Source organism: Idiotropiscis lumnitzeri, chromosome 6, assembly GCF_059441095.1.
Source record: "Idiotropiscis lumnitzeri isolate Australia: NSW breed Sydney's pygmy pipehorse chromosome 6, RoL_Ilum_1.0, whole genome shotgun sequence".
NCBI lineage: Eukaryota > Metazoa > Chordata > Actinopteri > Syngnathiformes > Syngnathidae > Idiotropiscis > Idiotropiscis lumnitzeri.
Window position 1 is genome coordinate 10,718,811 of NC_142396.1, and position 14,533 is coordinate 10,733,343.

General features: G+C 40.7%; 1 protein-coding gene across 1 annotated transcript in view; it reads left to right on the top strand.

The window, feature by feature from the left end:
- The first annotated feature begins 2,403 nt into the window (after nucleotides 1-2,403).
- Nucleotides 2,404-14,533, top strand: part of LOC148335215 (insulin-like growth factor 1 receptor) — a 97,410-nt gene continuing 85,280 nt past the window's right edge. The window contains exons 1-2 of the mRNA XM_088297873.1: nucleotides 2,404-3,380; nucleotides 13,943-14,509. Coding sequence (XP_088153999.1) covers nucleotides 3,281-3,380; nucleotides 13,943-14,509 — 667 coding nt within the window. The 5' untranslated portion in view covers nucleotides 2,404-3,280. The remainder of the gene's footprint in view (nucleotides 3,381-13,942; nucleotides 14,510-14,533) is intronic.

The window sequence follows — 14,533 nt, forward strand, 5'->3', positions numbered from 1 at the left end:
ACCCAAAAAATGAAGCCAATTGTGACTGGAAGATGCTCAGCAAAGACGCACGCAATGAAATGATAACTGTTGGAAGTAAATTTGCCGCCATTTCATGTAAAATGTAAATATAGGGCTGTGCTTCTGAAAGTGTTTGGGCCAGCAGAGAAGGCCCTGACTGCACTCCTGTGGTTTTGTCATATTAAATAAAAATAATGTGTGAATAGAAGTTATTGTGTCAATTTATAGTGCGTTAATATAATCATAATTCATCAATCTAAAAATAACATTCTTAAATGGAAACTATGGAAATTGTTCAGTCATAATCAATGTTTGTCTCAAAAGTTAACTCACCTAATATCCTTTCATCTTACACCATTCAAATATCCAGGCTCGGGTTGTGGAAGTTTTTATTCAATTCTGTCAAAATTTGATCATTTTGTCAGTGTTATCATATAAACACCCAACATATTTAAAAGGCTCCTGTTGTTGATATCAAACATCAATACCAACTAACTGGATTATGCAAGACTAAAGCACTTGATGCTAATTACACTATCATGGCCTATTTATCAATCAAATCGAGAGGAAAAAAAGTTAAACGTAAATATAAACGCAGCCCTGAGCGTGCGCGTCTAGTATTGCTGTAATGACGTTGTGCGTCCCATAGAGGTCGACAGTAGACCATTTTAAGGACCCGTGTCAGTATTCCGGATCAAATTCATTAATTGCAGATCATTTCAGGTATGAATAAACTTTAAGCCTTAAAACACTTCACAACTATAAACAACAATTAAAAAGAGGGGGGGGTCAAGAGAAATAACCACAGGAATGAATTAGTTAATTATTACCAGTAAATGTGTTAAAATAAGACGAATGTTCATGAGTAGTAAATTATACAGTAAACGTGGATGCCCCATTGACGTCACACGTTATAATACAAAAATCAAGTCAGCTTTTTAAATGTATTATTATTGACTCCAAGTGTCACGTTTTGCTTGGAGCTAGTGGTGGTGTGATGCACCATTTGGCAACATTACAGCCTCTTTGCTACTGAATAGCTGAGAGTGGTTCACTTCACTGCAACCAGTCTATAGACTATAAAAAAAAATCCCACAAAAAATATTTACATAATACATTCTGTCCATATATATGTTACCAGAGATGGGCACTTTACCCTATTGTGCTGGACCCTCCTTTGTCTGCAAACTGGCCACCCTTCCATAATCGACCCTCCGTCCTTTTTCATGACATCATCATCGTCCATCCTCGTCCATATGTAGCGCTTCAGTCCTTGGATTTCACTAGTCTGTTCCCGCTTCCCCCTCTAATTCAAATTGACATTGCATTATAGAAGATTGCAAGTTTTAAATTGCTATTTCAAAAAGAACAAAAGCAGTGGTTTGCTTTGTTTTGGTCAGTTGGTAAAAAAAAATCCATTTTTTTATTGTCTATTTTTTATATATATGTAGTGTCTTGATAAGGTCAGTGCTTAAGAAGTGCAGTCCAAAGGGTTAGATATTATTGTTTAATGATTTTTTTTTTGCATTATTGTTGAAAACTTGTAATCTGATTTATGATTTACTTATTTATGTTTAAGATAAACTTGTTTGTTAGACTTTCGTGAAGTTGTCGTAGTGAATGCTTAAAACACTGCAAATCCATGTCTTCGGTAAATTAGTAACTGTAATTTCAGTAGATACATAAATTGTCTTTCATATTCATACGTCATGGTTCAAATGCCTTTATTTTAGTGTCAGCCTTGCCTTTAAGCAGGGACGATTCCTGGATTTTTTTCTTTTTTCTTTAAGCACCAATGTAGCGCCAATTCCTGCCCACAATACCAAAACATTTATTTATAATAAATCATATATTGCTTATTTTAATACTGATTATTTCATTGTTTGTGCTTGTTAAAAACACAAGGGGAGAGGTTCTTGAAAAAAATCAAATATTAAATTCCAAGGGCAAGATTGCGTTAAGAAAAGTCATTACCTTATTTTTCAAAATTGTTCAGCTATACATACGAGGACACACGTGTTACAAGAGAGGCAAAACTACGATGCATGCCCTCCATATGTGCCCTGCAGTGATTCAAGTGCTGCACAATATCTTACTAAGCGATAATAGTGTACGACTACCTGGCCAAAAATATCACAATTAGTGTAAACAATGTTTCGGAGACACTACTAGTGCGACCTAGTCGTTCTACTCGTGCCACAAATTGTCTATCTCGTAAGGACAAAGAGCGCCCTAGTACATAGTCTTCAAGCTGGCTAGTAAATAAATGCACATCCTAAATGCTCATTGCTACGGAGTCTCGGCAATGGGAATCCATCCCTGCTGGGAGTGAACTCCACTACGCTTTTTCCACCGGGCCACCTTATCCGGAGCACTACGCGTGTGTGCGAGTGTGTGTGCATACGTGCGTGTGTGTGTGTGCGTGAGTGAGAGAGAGAAGCCGACTCTTGTTTACAGCAGAGATTCCGCGGAAGATCCACTAACACACACGCGCATTCTCGCCGTGGGATTTTAGCAGCTGCAACGTGGACTGGTTTTCAACCTCTCTCTCGACGACGAAAGAAGAAGGAAAAAGACGTCGGGAGTGGAAGACGACGCGTGTGTACCCACGCGTTCAGCCTCAGTCTGCTGTTGCGTGGCACATTTTCCCCGAGCCCAGCCTTAAACCTTCACTGGCACGACCACGACGGGCACCAAAAACCGGTGCTGCTCGCTTTGCTTACCGGCGTCAAGACACCAACCAAGAGGGATTTCCATTCTTTTACCCCATCTCCACGCAGCCGCCACCCTTCTTCTTTTTCTTCTTGGGTGTTTTTTCTTTTTGCTCCACGCGGCTACCCGAGAGGCTTTCACGCCTGCTGCTGCTGTTGCTGCTGCTGCTGCTGCTGCTGATGATGATGATGATAGTGGGGATGAGGATCGAATTTAAGTGCTGATATATTGTGTATAGAACCCAATTCGGAGGCCTTGTTGTTGTTGTTGTTGTTATTGGAAGAAGACATGGAGACTGAAGACGGGGATTACCATCATCGTGTTGCTGCTCTCATAGCAGTCAGTGCACTTTGGAGGAAATAATACTATCTGTACATGTTTTTCTAACATATATATATATTTTTATTTATTTTAAGCATCTGTCTTTATTTAAAATACCAGTGGACGAGAAGCCAACCCAGCCATTTGGACTACAATTGCCCCCCCCATCGTTCCGGAGCTTTACTGTATATACCAACATCCCCTTGGATTTATTTTTATTATTGTGATTTTTTTCGAAATAAGGAACATGAAACCTGACAAACTACGAATGGGCAGCAGCACCGTCTTGTTTTGGACTGTGTTGACGACCCTTTCCACCATATGCATATGGAGTTCATATGGCGAGAGTAAGTGTGTCTTTTCCTACCGTATTTTTCCTTTTATTCTAATGTTCTTTCCGATTTGACACCGACGAAAAAGCACACGGCATTAAGAAAAAAACAAATATAAATGCAAGCGCTACCACATCATTATTATGAAAAATTGATAAAGTACTATTAAATTGAGTATTGGCTGGCCATGTGGTGCGTTCAATTCCCCGCGCAATCGAAGCAAAATTTTGCTTCACCGTGCGCAAGGTCGCCCGCGTTTCACTACAGCGGTGTGTAACACATTTACATTAGGTTGACGAGGTTTATGTTGTTATTGGAAATACTCATGTCATTTCGACACTCATTACATTGCCCCCGCTCGGAGAAGCTGGATGACTCTGCAGCATCTATCTGAAGGTTACTACCCGGACCATGTGGCCATTTTGCTGCGTTCAGTGACACACATCTGGTCTCCTCCTCTTCACACATCGATAGTCTAGTCTTTATGAGCAGAATGAGTATTTTATCAACACCAGATCACGATTTATGTCAACAAAATGGACGTTCTTATCTCCAAATTGTTCCTACTGAAGTGACTCGTTTTCTTTTCGGTGAAAAATCAGGATTCATTCTAATAACTGACCTAGATTTTGCTTTATTTATTTTTATACTTCATCCAGCGAATGATTTGGGAAAATAACATCTCTTTGCTGTTACCTTCACTGTACTCCGCAGACTCCATGGTGCTGCATTTGCCCTTAGTCTTGTAGTTTGGATTTAGACCACTGCTGGGTAGCTCGTGTGTGGAGTAGATTTGTCATTGTTACATATGAGGATAAAGAAATTGCTGGAAATGACAATGGTGTTGTATGTACGTCATTTTATGTCCTGTCATTGGCTGTTGACCAGTCCACATTGCAGTCTGTCTTTGACTTTGATGGCGACGTTATACTCCACAGTCTCCACTTTGCTGAAACTCACCTTTTGTGGGAGACCCTCATTCTCCGATACTGGTGTTGTATGTGCCCTGTTATTGGCTGATGAGTAGTCCATGTAGTCCAGTAGACTGCCTTCTGTTTTCATGACAGTATTACACTCCACAGTCTCTAGTTTGCTGCAGCATCCCTCACACTCTACTTGACTCAAAATGGTCTCCATAACTCCATGGTGGTATAAAGCCAATGTCCTCCTTGATGTTCTCCACGTTTGCTGTTTATTTGTGTGTTGTTGTTCTGTGGGGTGGATCCCGTGCTGGGTGTTTTTTTTTTTCTCCATTTTTTCCATGCAGTCCAAGCAGAGAATTTGACACTCCCCAGCGTATTGTATCAGTACATGAGTGATCTTGGACCGGTGTTGTTTTAGTAGTAGCTCAATTGTTCTTCTAATATCTTATGGTTGAAAAGTAGTTCATATTTACTTGCAAACAGTGGTTAAATGATGCATTTCCCCCCTTTGTTTTTCCGCTCTGTGCGCATTCCAGGTAAATTGAATTAATCACTTTCAATTACTACCGCAGTCAACTTTAATCGCGACAACATCCAAGAATACAGCAAAAAGAATCCTGTGACCCGGGGGCACCGACAAGACCTCGGAATAGAGCATGTAAAAATAACCACGGGTTAAAACAGACTTGTTTCTGTTGATCGTAAGAGGAGTGTGTGTGTGCGTGTGTGCGCGTGTGTTTGCGTGTGAGTGTATCTTTGTGCGAGCACATGAAGCCTTTAATTGGCTTCTGGTGTTCACACCACTACTTTTAGTCGTTATTAAATCGATGTCCGCCCGTGTTTCGCCAATAGCTTCATGAGGTCATTGGATCACAAGCGTCCTTTTGTCGGATTTCATGAAGCACCCCTGTGTTCCCTCCTCAATTATTTATGAAAGGGATACGTCTCTCTGGAAAAGCTAGAATGATTGTTTAAATAATCACAAGGTGGTTAGCACGTTGCTAAGCATTCTTGTTCGACTTAATGAGTGCTCCAATATCAGTGACTTGTGTTGGAGCCCACTTAGCACTGTAGTCAAAGGTATAAAGGAGTCCAAATGGCCTGGTTTCATGTATTCGTATGCCAGGTACACAGCAGTAAATTGCTACTCTATCAACGTCCAGACTAGACAGGTGCATCTCAGTAAATGAGAATGTGGTGGAAAATGTATTTTTGATCAGTCGTTCCATTTAAAAAGTGAAACACGCATGTGAGATCGATTCACCATGCACAAATCCATCCACCCATGATCCAAGCCGCCTATCTTCACAAGGGTCGCGGTAGTGCTCAAGCCTATCCCAGCCATCTTAGGGCAGTAGGTGGGGTACACCCTGAACTGGTTGCCAGCCAATCGCAAGACAACAGAGTGAAATATTTCAGTATTTCATTTCAAATTTTTTTGTTGATTACTGCTGACAGCTAAAAAAAAAAAAAGATCCCCAAATTCCCATTCACAGAAAATGTGATTACTACAGAAGAAAACTATTAAAACAAATTTTCAATTAGGTAAGAATTGGCCTTCTGAAAAAAATGTCCTTGTAAAAATATAAATGTTAATTTATTCCCACTACTTATTTCTGAAATAAATTGACTTTTCCAAGATTCATTTTTTTCTCACCCATTACGATGTACTATTAACCTAATCACAGTTCTTTTTTTTTTACGTCGTTTTTAACTGAAAAACTCACCTTCTTGCTGTTCTTTTACTCAAGCTACAGGCCTGTCTATTGTATAAAAAAAAAATCAGGCCCCATCTCGGTGTTGAGAAATGCTTCATTTCGTCAGTCCGGCTGTGTTTAATCGATGGTTTGCTGTTCTCGACATTGATTAGTCCCTTCACATTATTGAAATTTATTGAAATGCACATTATGATGTAATTACTTCAGTTCGGCAGATGACACAACTCCGTTGCTTTTTGACCTTGTGAAAAAAAAAGCGTGGGAAACTGTAAAATTGATGCCGCATTGAATGCATCCCTCAGAACCAGACATATTAACAAGCAATCACCGGAAGGTTTGTGTAATTTTCACGCTCAGCCAGCGCCTTAGGCTAATGCATCCGTTTCAAAAGAGTTGTGACCAATAGACTAGCAGAATGTTAACGCAACACAATATTATTTAATCGTCCACACTTTCCATAATGTGATCATTGGTCGGTAGAAAGAATTCTGTTACTTTTGGTGACGACTGTACGATAATAACAATGGAGACTTTTTTTTCATGCAAGTTGCACGTACTATTTTTATAATTATTTTTTTGTGTGTTCTTGCACACGAGTCTGCATCATTTGAATTTAGCTGCAGGCGTTTTGTATTTTGCGACGTGCCAGCCAATAAGTTGTAGTGTCCACTCCATCCTCGAATATAATGACCATATGTGACGACCATTGTTTCCGTCTGTTCACCATGCAGATGTAATCTATATATTCGGTCAGTTGTTCAAATGAATATCTTTGAATGAAGATAATTAATTTTTTAATTTATTAATTTAGAAATAATGCGGTGCTTGAATGCTCAATGTTTGGTGTCTACCAAAATGTAACAACAGAGTCGACCGCAACATTCACCAGTCTCCTGTGAACAAAGGGCTGAATGAACTATCTTTATTTATCCATAGCTCGGTGCAGCAACGTTTTATTTAAAGCACATATCATATTTAATTGGTTTTGAGCAAGTTCAGATTTGGGCTCGCATGTCACACTCCTGTACCACCCTGTTAGCGTGTCTGATTCCGTCTGATGCGTGTGTTTTTCGTAGTTTCTCATGCGGTTATTCCAAAGTGAAACAAGCAAATGAGACCTGCGTGTGTGTGTGTGTGTGCGCGGGTGTGTGTGTGTGCGTGTGTGTGTGGGTGTGTGAGCGGGCTCGTTGGTTGACGCCAAACGCTGTCCTAGTGGGTTGCCAGCTGAGCTTTTCAATGCTTAATTAAACACTTGATTTCAAGTGGAGCGTCCTCCTCGCTCGGGTTCGGTGCGTCGTCGCCGCCCAATTTTATGGCCTGCTTCGTATTGTGCAAGGTGACTGCAAGCTTCTTCTCGTGTTGAGCTGTTATCAATGATGACATGGAAAAAAAACCCCCAAAAAACGTAAATAAAATGGCAATTTGATTGTGGCTCCTCCAAGTCACCCCCTACCCCCCTGAGCCTAAAAACAAAAATAAAAAAAAATAAAAAAAGTTTAAAAGCAATCCGCAAATAGGTGCACATCTGCAAGTATGTGGGTGTCCAATGTTGTCAGATCGTCGCTAGGTAATCGTTCATTTTAACCCAGCCTAGCTACCAGGCGATGAGTCCGCCCCTGTTTTATGCATGTTTTGTTTTTGTTTTTTTGTTTTTTGTTTTCATACAACATTATGAGAGGAGGCAGCATAGATTCATGTCATTTCAATTAATGAAAGCGGGAAGGGTGCATTCAGTATTCAAATAACTGAATTTGTGGTCTTAGTTACAGAATACCTTAATGTTGCATGTCAATGCACCCCTACATCCATTCTACAAATCCTTGTCGTTATCCAACCATGTATGAAATCGTGAATGAGTATGACGTGGAAATATTTCACATGAGTGCTGGCCTTCCCGACAGATGGAGGATCTTTTTCGTGCCTGCGAGTGTCATGTTCCTGTTTTGGGTTGTGGTATGGGCCGTGTGACGCCCCCCCCCAACCCAGTGTTTGAAGTGAGGTCCGCTGAGGGGAAGTGACCCAACAGACCAGCGGTCAGATGACTTCCAGTATGCTGAGGATTAGAGCCAGCTGATGTGGCAGGTGTGAAGGGGTGTTGAAAGCACGGGGTGATCCCTCCTGACGTTCCCACTACACGTCCACTTCTTGGCCTCTTCAATTCTATTACGTTCTTAAAAAGAATCAAATGGTGACGTGGTACATGTCTTAATCTGGGTGAGCAGCTTTTGCACTCTTTTCAAAACACGTCTTGCATTCTTTTGTGCTTTTGTAACATGCTGACGTCACAACGGAAGCTTATTTGGAAAGGGCAGTCAAACTCTTTTTCATCACACTGGTTTGTACTGAAAAGTTTGATAACAACTTATGACCTTTCTTTCGTTGGAACTTAACTTTGTTCTTGTAACATTAAGCTTATATCCAACTGTATTTTGTAATACATTGGTAATGTGTTTTTTGTTAATGACAAAAACAACCCGTTATCATAAACTTTGTTAAAACATACAAAAATGACATCACTAGATATAAGTGAAAATTAATTTAACAATTTTTGTTACAGGCTCAGCTCCGCTAAGTTTCTCAGTACCGCAGTAAAATTAGTTCTTCTTCACAGAGGTTGAAGAATATATACCTGTCTGTATTGTTATATTGTTGGTCTACATGTGTTGCCACACTTTAAAAAAAAAAAATTGTTTGTTGATATGCATCCTCCTTCTAATGAATGTTTTTCAAACATTTTCAATTAGAAGAAAAAAAACATTCAAAGTGACAAGATTCTTGCACTTTAAATACATCACTGCCTTTGTGAGATGCCCGAAAACAAATGACTGTCCTTGAAATCAGCATGGCACGAGAGAAGAATTCAGCTCCGAATCTCGCGGCACTTGACAGCTGCTTGCCAGGCGAAAGATGCAATTATGTGTTTTCCCAGAATGCTCTGTGTCAGCGGTGTGATGATAAACAGCACCCAAAAAAAAATCGCTGTCTCAAAGTCTATATTTGATGCCGGAGACATTGCCCGCTGTAAGGGATACTAATTTCGTTTCAAAATAGCCCCCTGTTTACGCAATTCAAATCAGATTAGCGGGTCATTAAGCTTGCCCTTGATGAGCATGCGGGGTTGTAATAGGGGGTCATGTTTGCGCTTGTGATGGACATCAGCGTTTGAGGGGGGGTGTTGTGGAGGGCCCAGGGTCAAGGTTTATCAATCATAAACATGAGCTGACACATCCCATTACTCCAATGAGAAAGGCCTGTTTGCTCAGTGGTGTGAGGAGCAAACAGAGACGGGACAAGTTCTTCCAGTTTATATCAATGTGTGAGTGAGGGATGGGTGCTTCATCAACTTTTGTTTCATTACAACTTTTCCGCTAACTTGTTGTTGTTGTTGGCTGTGATATTGGAAAGATGGAATTTGTACAGTTACTCTTTGACCATTGAAACTAAATAAATTATCCATCAATAAGTGTAATACATAATCCAACCATCCATCCATTTTCTGATCCGCTTACCTTCAAGAGGGTCTCCGCCTACTTTGGGCAGTTGGCGGTGTCCACCCTGGACTGGTTGCCCGCCAATCACCGGGCTCAGAAATACAAACAACCACTCTCGCTTGTTTTGCAATGTGGGAGGAAATCAGAGTACCCGGAGAAAACCCACCCAGGAAGGCCGGGGGCCGCAATCCAAAATAAACATTATAATAAATCTATGCATAGTTTTCATATACTACTGATAGCTCTTGAAATAATTGAGACCTCTGCAAAATTATCGGCTTCTCTGAGTTTGACATTCGTTTGTATATGTTTGAGCAAAATCAAGATTTGTTGCTTTGTTGACTATTGACAAAACTCCCAATTTCCAAATAACTTGAGTGACCCAATTTATGGACTTTAGAAGATACAAACCATCATTTAGCATTTTTTTTTTTTTTTACTTTGAGTCGCAAGGAAACAGTCGTGATGCGTCAAGTTACTTTAACACAAGCTACATAAATAAAAAACAGAGCAAAGAGCGACATAAAATAAGGACATTTATTTTAAAGGGATCATCCAGCCAGGATGGTCCATTTGTCAACGTTTATTATTTTTTTTTTTATCAGGAAAATGTTACTAGTTTGCATTTTTCAATTTTATCAATGTGTTTTAGAGAAATCAATACAAAATAAAGCAGTCTAAAAACGGCTGCTGGTAATAAGCAAGATGGCCGCACCCCTTCCTCCCGCCATGTCTTGATGGGAGACTTATATATAGTTTTTGTTTTTTCAAAAGCATTTTAATTTTTATTTTATTTTGGGCAAAACATTTCAAAGCTTTTTGTAACTAAAAGTGGAAAAAGCGCCTTTTTGGAATAATATCAGTTATTTTCTTTTTGTCTAGAAGCAAGGGGGGGTGGTCGATTCAACATGTGGGCGGCCGTTGCAAATGGCTGTAGCTTGAAATTTGGGCTTCCTCCATTCCTGTTTCAAGGAAATGATTGGAATTCCTGGTGGTTAACCTGCCTAATTGGGGCCGGGTGGGACGACTGGGGTGGGATTTTGCGGAAGATTCCTCTTCATCCATTTCTTTTAGGATTCCATTTCAGCGCAATAGAAAAAAACAAAACAAAAATATTATCGTTTTTTTTCCTTTTTTAATTACCATTAGGACTTTATTCTCCCAATATTACAACTTTTTGTCTCTCAAGTTGACAATCGTGTCCTCACTCTTGAAACTATGTGTAACTATGTGTAAATGTCCCATAAATGACTTACTCTGAAGGCCCTGGCCAGATTCGATTCACAAGTCAACATACAACGTTGCATTAAAGCTAAAGTCCATCCACCATTTTCAGAACCGCTTCTCCTGACGAGGGTCGCAGGCGTGCTGGTGCCTATCCCAACTGTTTTAGGCGCGGTACACCCTGAGCTGGTTGCCGGGCAACCGCAGGGCATACATAGATGATCAACCATTCAAAAGCAATATCACACCTCGGGACAATTTAGAGTTGTTCTTTTAAACTACCATGCACGTTTTGGGAATGTGGGAGGAAACTCGCGCGGTACCCAGACAAAACCCACTCAAGCACATGGAGGAGATGGAAGTGTACCATAGCCCGGAATTGATGCCCTTTAACCAGTCAAACACCGTTCCTTTTATCGTTCCATTTTTTATGTATGCAGATTTTGCAGGAAAAGGTTGAGACACCCCTGTTGTAGCTCTTCCATACTGCCCCCTTCCGCCTTTCTCCTGATTGTAATAATAATGGCCTCATCAGGAAGTGGTGGGAGAGTTTCTCTCTACTAACAAACAAATTAGCCTTTGTTTGTGAGAGACTCCATCCCCTCCCCCTCCCTTTCTCCCACCCGGAAAACTGTAAAGGAAACAAAAGAAGCGGAGCCCGAGGCCTCAAGTTTGATTGCAGCGAGTAAATCTGACTCTATTTGCTTTGTATGGTAGTGGTGCCATAACTCCAGAAACTGTTTATCTCGAAATACAACCCTCAATCAGCTCATTCCGGGACATCTACGTGCGGATAACAGACTTTATGTTTACGTTGACGTTGTGTGTTTTGACTTGATGGCTCGGTGAGCTCCAGTCGCTCTCCCGCGACACACACACACACACACACACGTGCACTTGCTGTGACACCGTGCGGCAGTTAATCCTATGTAAGAACTTAACAGGTTTAAGCAAGGAGCTCATGTGTTGCCGGTTGTTGAGCGCCGACTTTAGATGTGAGGCAAAACAAAATGAGGCTCGAAATCCTTGAATCTTTTGTGAATTGAATCTATTTGAAATGTTTTTAGTATTGTTTCTTTCTTTTATTTTTGATAAGCAGATGTTGTTTTTCTTGTATGTTGACTGTAAAAAATGATCTAATTCTTTGATGTGAAACACACAATGCAAATACATAACGCATATATTTTAGATATTCTTTAACTGCTTTTTTTTTTTAAAGTGAACTAAGTCCCTCTCCATCGCAGGTTCCAGATTCCTGGTCCCGTTATTTTGCGCTTTTTTTTTTTCTTCAGTTAATAACGCTAGGTCTAACGCTTGGTTATATCGGCTATAATTCTACTGTTAACCGCTATATGGCAGGACACTTATTTAGTTTGAGATGGTGTGAATTTGAAAGAACAAAAATGAAACCAAGTGTGTTCAGCACAGCCTTACTTTTGTCTAAAATTAACGGGAAAATAGGATTTGTTTACCGTAAACACGCAGTGGAATCAGTACACCGTTACATCGTTTGTACAATACAGTTTTGGTCTTATCCAATGATTTTGCTCTCGCTCTTAAATATATGTATTTTAATGTGTTTGTATTTAAACAAATAGTGAAGTGCGGGAAATACTATAAAATCATGCATTGAGTATTTAAAAAGGGTTTTATGATATTGATTTTTTTAGTTACCCCGGCGGTAGTATAGAACGTAAGACCCACGATGAAGGGAGTATTACTCATCCCTAATACTTCCTGTAATGCCTCACATGTGGGAAAGGAGAGCTGCTGACCGTTTCTACCTCTCCCTTACCAAAATCTAAATTAAAAGCGAATTACGTTATGAGAAAACGGCCCAGCGATAATTCCCGTGTCCCAATCGATAGGACCAATGAACGGTAGAGTCGCTTGACATCCATAATGAATGGCGCCTTTATTGTTAACACCGTTGTGTGAGCGTGTAGTGTTTGCGGGACGCCTCCAGGCATGGCGGTGTCAAGTGACGACGAGCGACTCGGGTCTACTTGACGTCCGAAATGATCAACAACATGATGCTGAGAGTGCTTCCACATGTTTAACGCGTCAATAATGACTTCACTTGATCACTCTGTCTGCTCGCTTCTCGAGTACAGAAGAGCATAAATGTAATCCTAACCTGAAGATCTTCTATTTGGCTGAATTTCAGATGACTTTTTCTTTGAGGAAATCATATTGAATTTGTGTTGGTGATGGCAGTGGCTGGGGGTGCATTTCGGTCTTCAGTGGGACCCAAGTGGTGAATAGGCAAAAACACAATATAACAATTCATCGAGCAAGAAAGACAAAAAAAAATCTAATCTATGCGTCCAACAACACAAGTTGATGTGCTCTGGTACTTGGGCCTTGCCTTTAACACCTACAGTCTAAACTAAAAGAATTATAAACTCCCAGAAGATTATTCCGATTTAAATCGATGCATATCGATTGTTGGGTTGATATAATAATTAATGCCCCACCTTATATGTGTTTAAAATGACCTATAATTAATAGTGCAAACTGTAAAAATATCACAAACTATGAGCCCAAAACACTTTACTCAAGCGTTGAAATAAATGCATTGCCTGTGATTCTATGAGGTGAAGACTCGATAACGACACAGAATAAACCTTGTTCCACCCTGACATACAAAGCTTGACTCTCAGTCAAGATGTATCACTTTAACTTATTTCCTTGATACTGTACTACTTTCCTATTTCGACCAGCGTTTGGCTGCACCTTGTGGCGGTTGAGGTTATTTCAGAAAGAGCATAAAAACTTCCAATGGCTGTTTATTTCTCTGTAAAGAATTTTGTATTGCGTTTTTAATGTATGAAAATAAAATGGATTTGATTTGAGATGCTGCAGCTAATTTCCCAGATGCTCACATGCACATTAACAGGCCAACTCTTCCCCAGCACCTGAACACTCTCTCGACCACGCCCCTTAAAGGCACAAATCTAACACATGATTGCAACAGTACGTACAGTAATTACATGTTATAAAAGTAGTTTCTTTACATTCTATTTTGTTATTGTTTGTTTGTGTGCACGTAATACATTTATATTTTTCTTGATGAAAAAATAATTGTTTAGGAGTGGCTGGAACAGATTAAGGGCATTTCAATTCATTTGAAATGAGCTTGATCTGGGAAAGAATTAGAAATATCTGCTGACAACTCTTATTCATCATTCATTGACGCGTGTTGCTCTATTGTATTGCAGTCTGCGGTCCCAGCATCGACATCCGGAATGACATCAGCGAGTTCAAACGCCTGGAGAACTGCACGGTGGTGGAGGGCTACCTTCAGATCCTCCTCATCAAGACCAACAACAGCAAGACCAAAAACCAGGAGGTGTTCCGCTCGCTGAGCTTCCCCAAACTGACCGTCATCACCGACTACCTGCTGCTGTTCCGCGTGCCGGGCCTGGACAGCCTGAGCACGCTGTTCCCCAACCTGAGCGTCATCCGCGGACGCAACCTCTTCTACAACTACGCTCTGGTGATCTATGAAATGACCAGCCTGAAGGACATCGGTTTGTACAACCTGAGGAATGTCACCCGCGGGGCCCTCCGGATTGAGAAGAATCCCGAGTTGTGTTACTTGGACTCCGTGGACTGGTCTCTCATCATGGACGCCGAGTTTAACAACATTGTGAGTGGGAATAAGAAGACCAAGGAGTGCGACAACGTCTGCCCGGGCATCATGGAGGACAACCCGCTGTGTCAGCAGACCACCTTCAATAACAAACAGGAGTACCGATGCTGGACGTCCAACAGATGCCAGAAAGGTAAGCGCTATTGCTGGTTTTTGT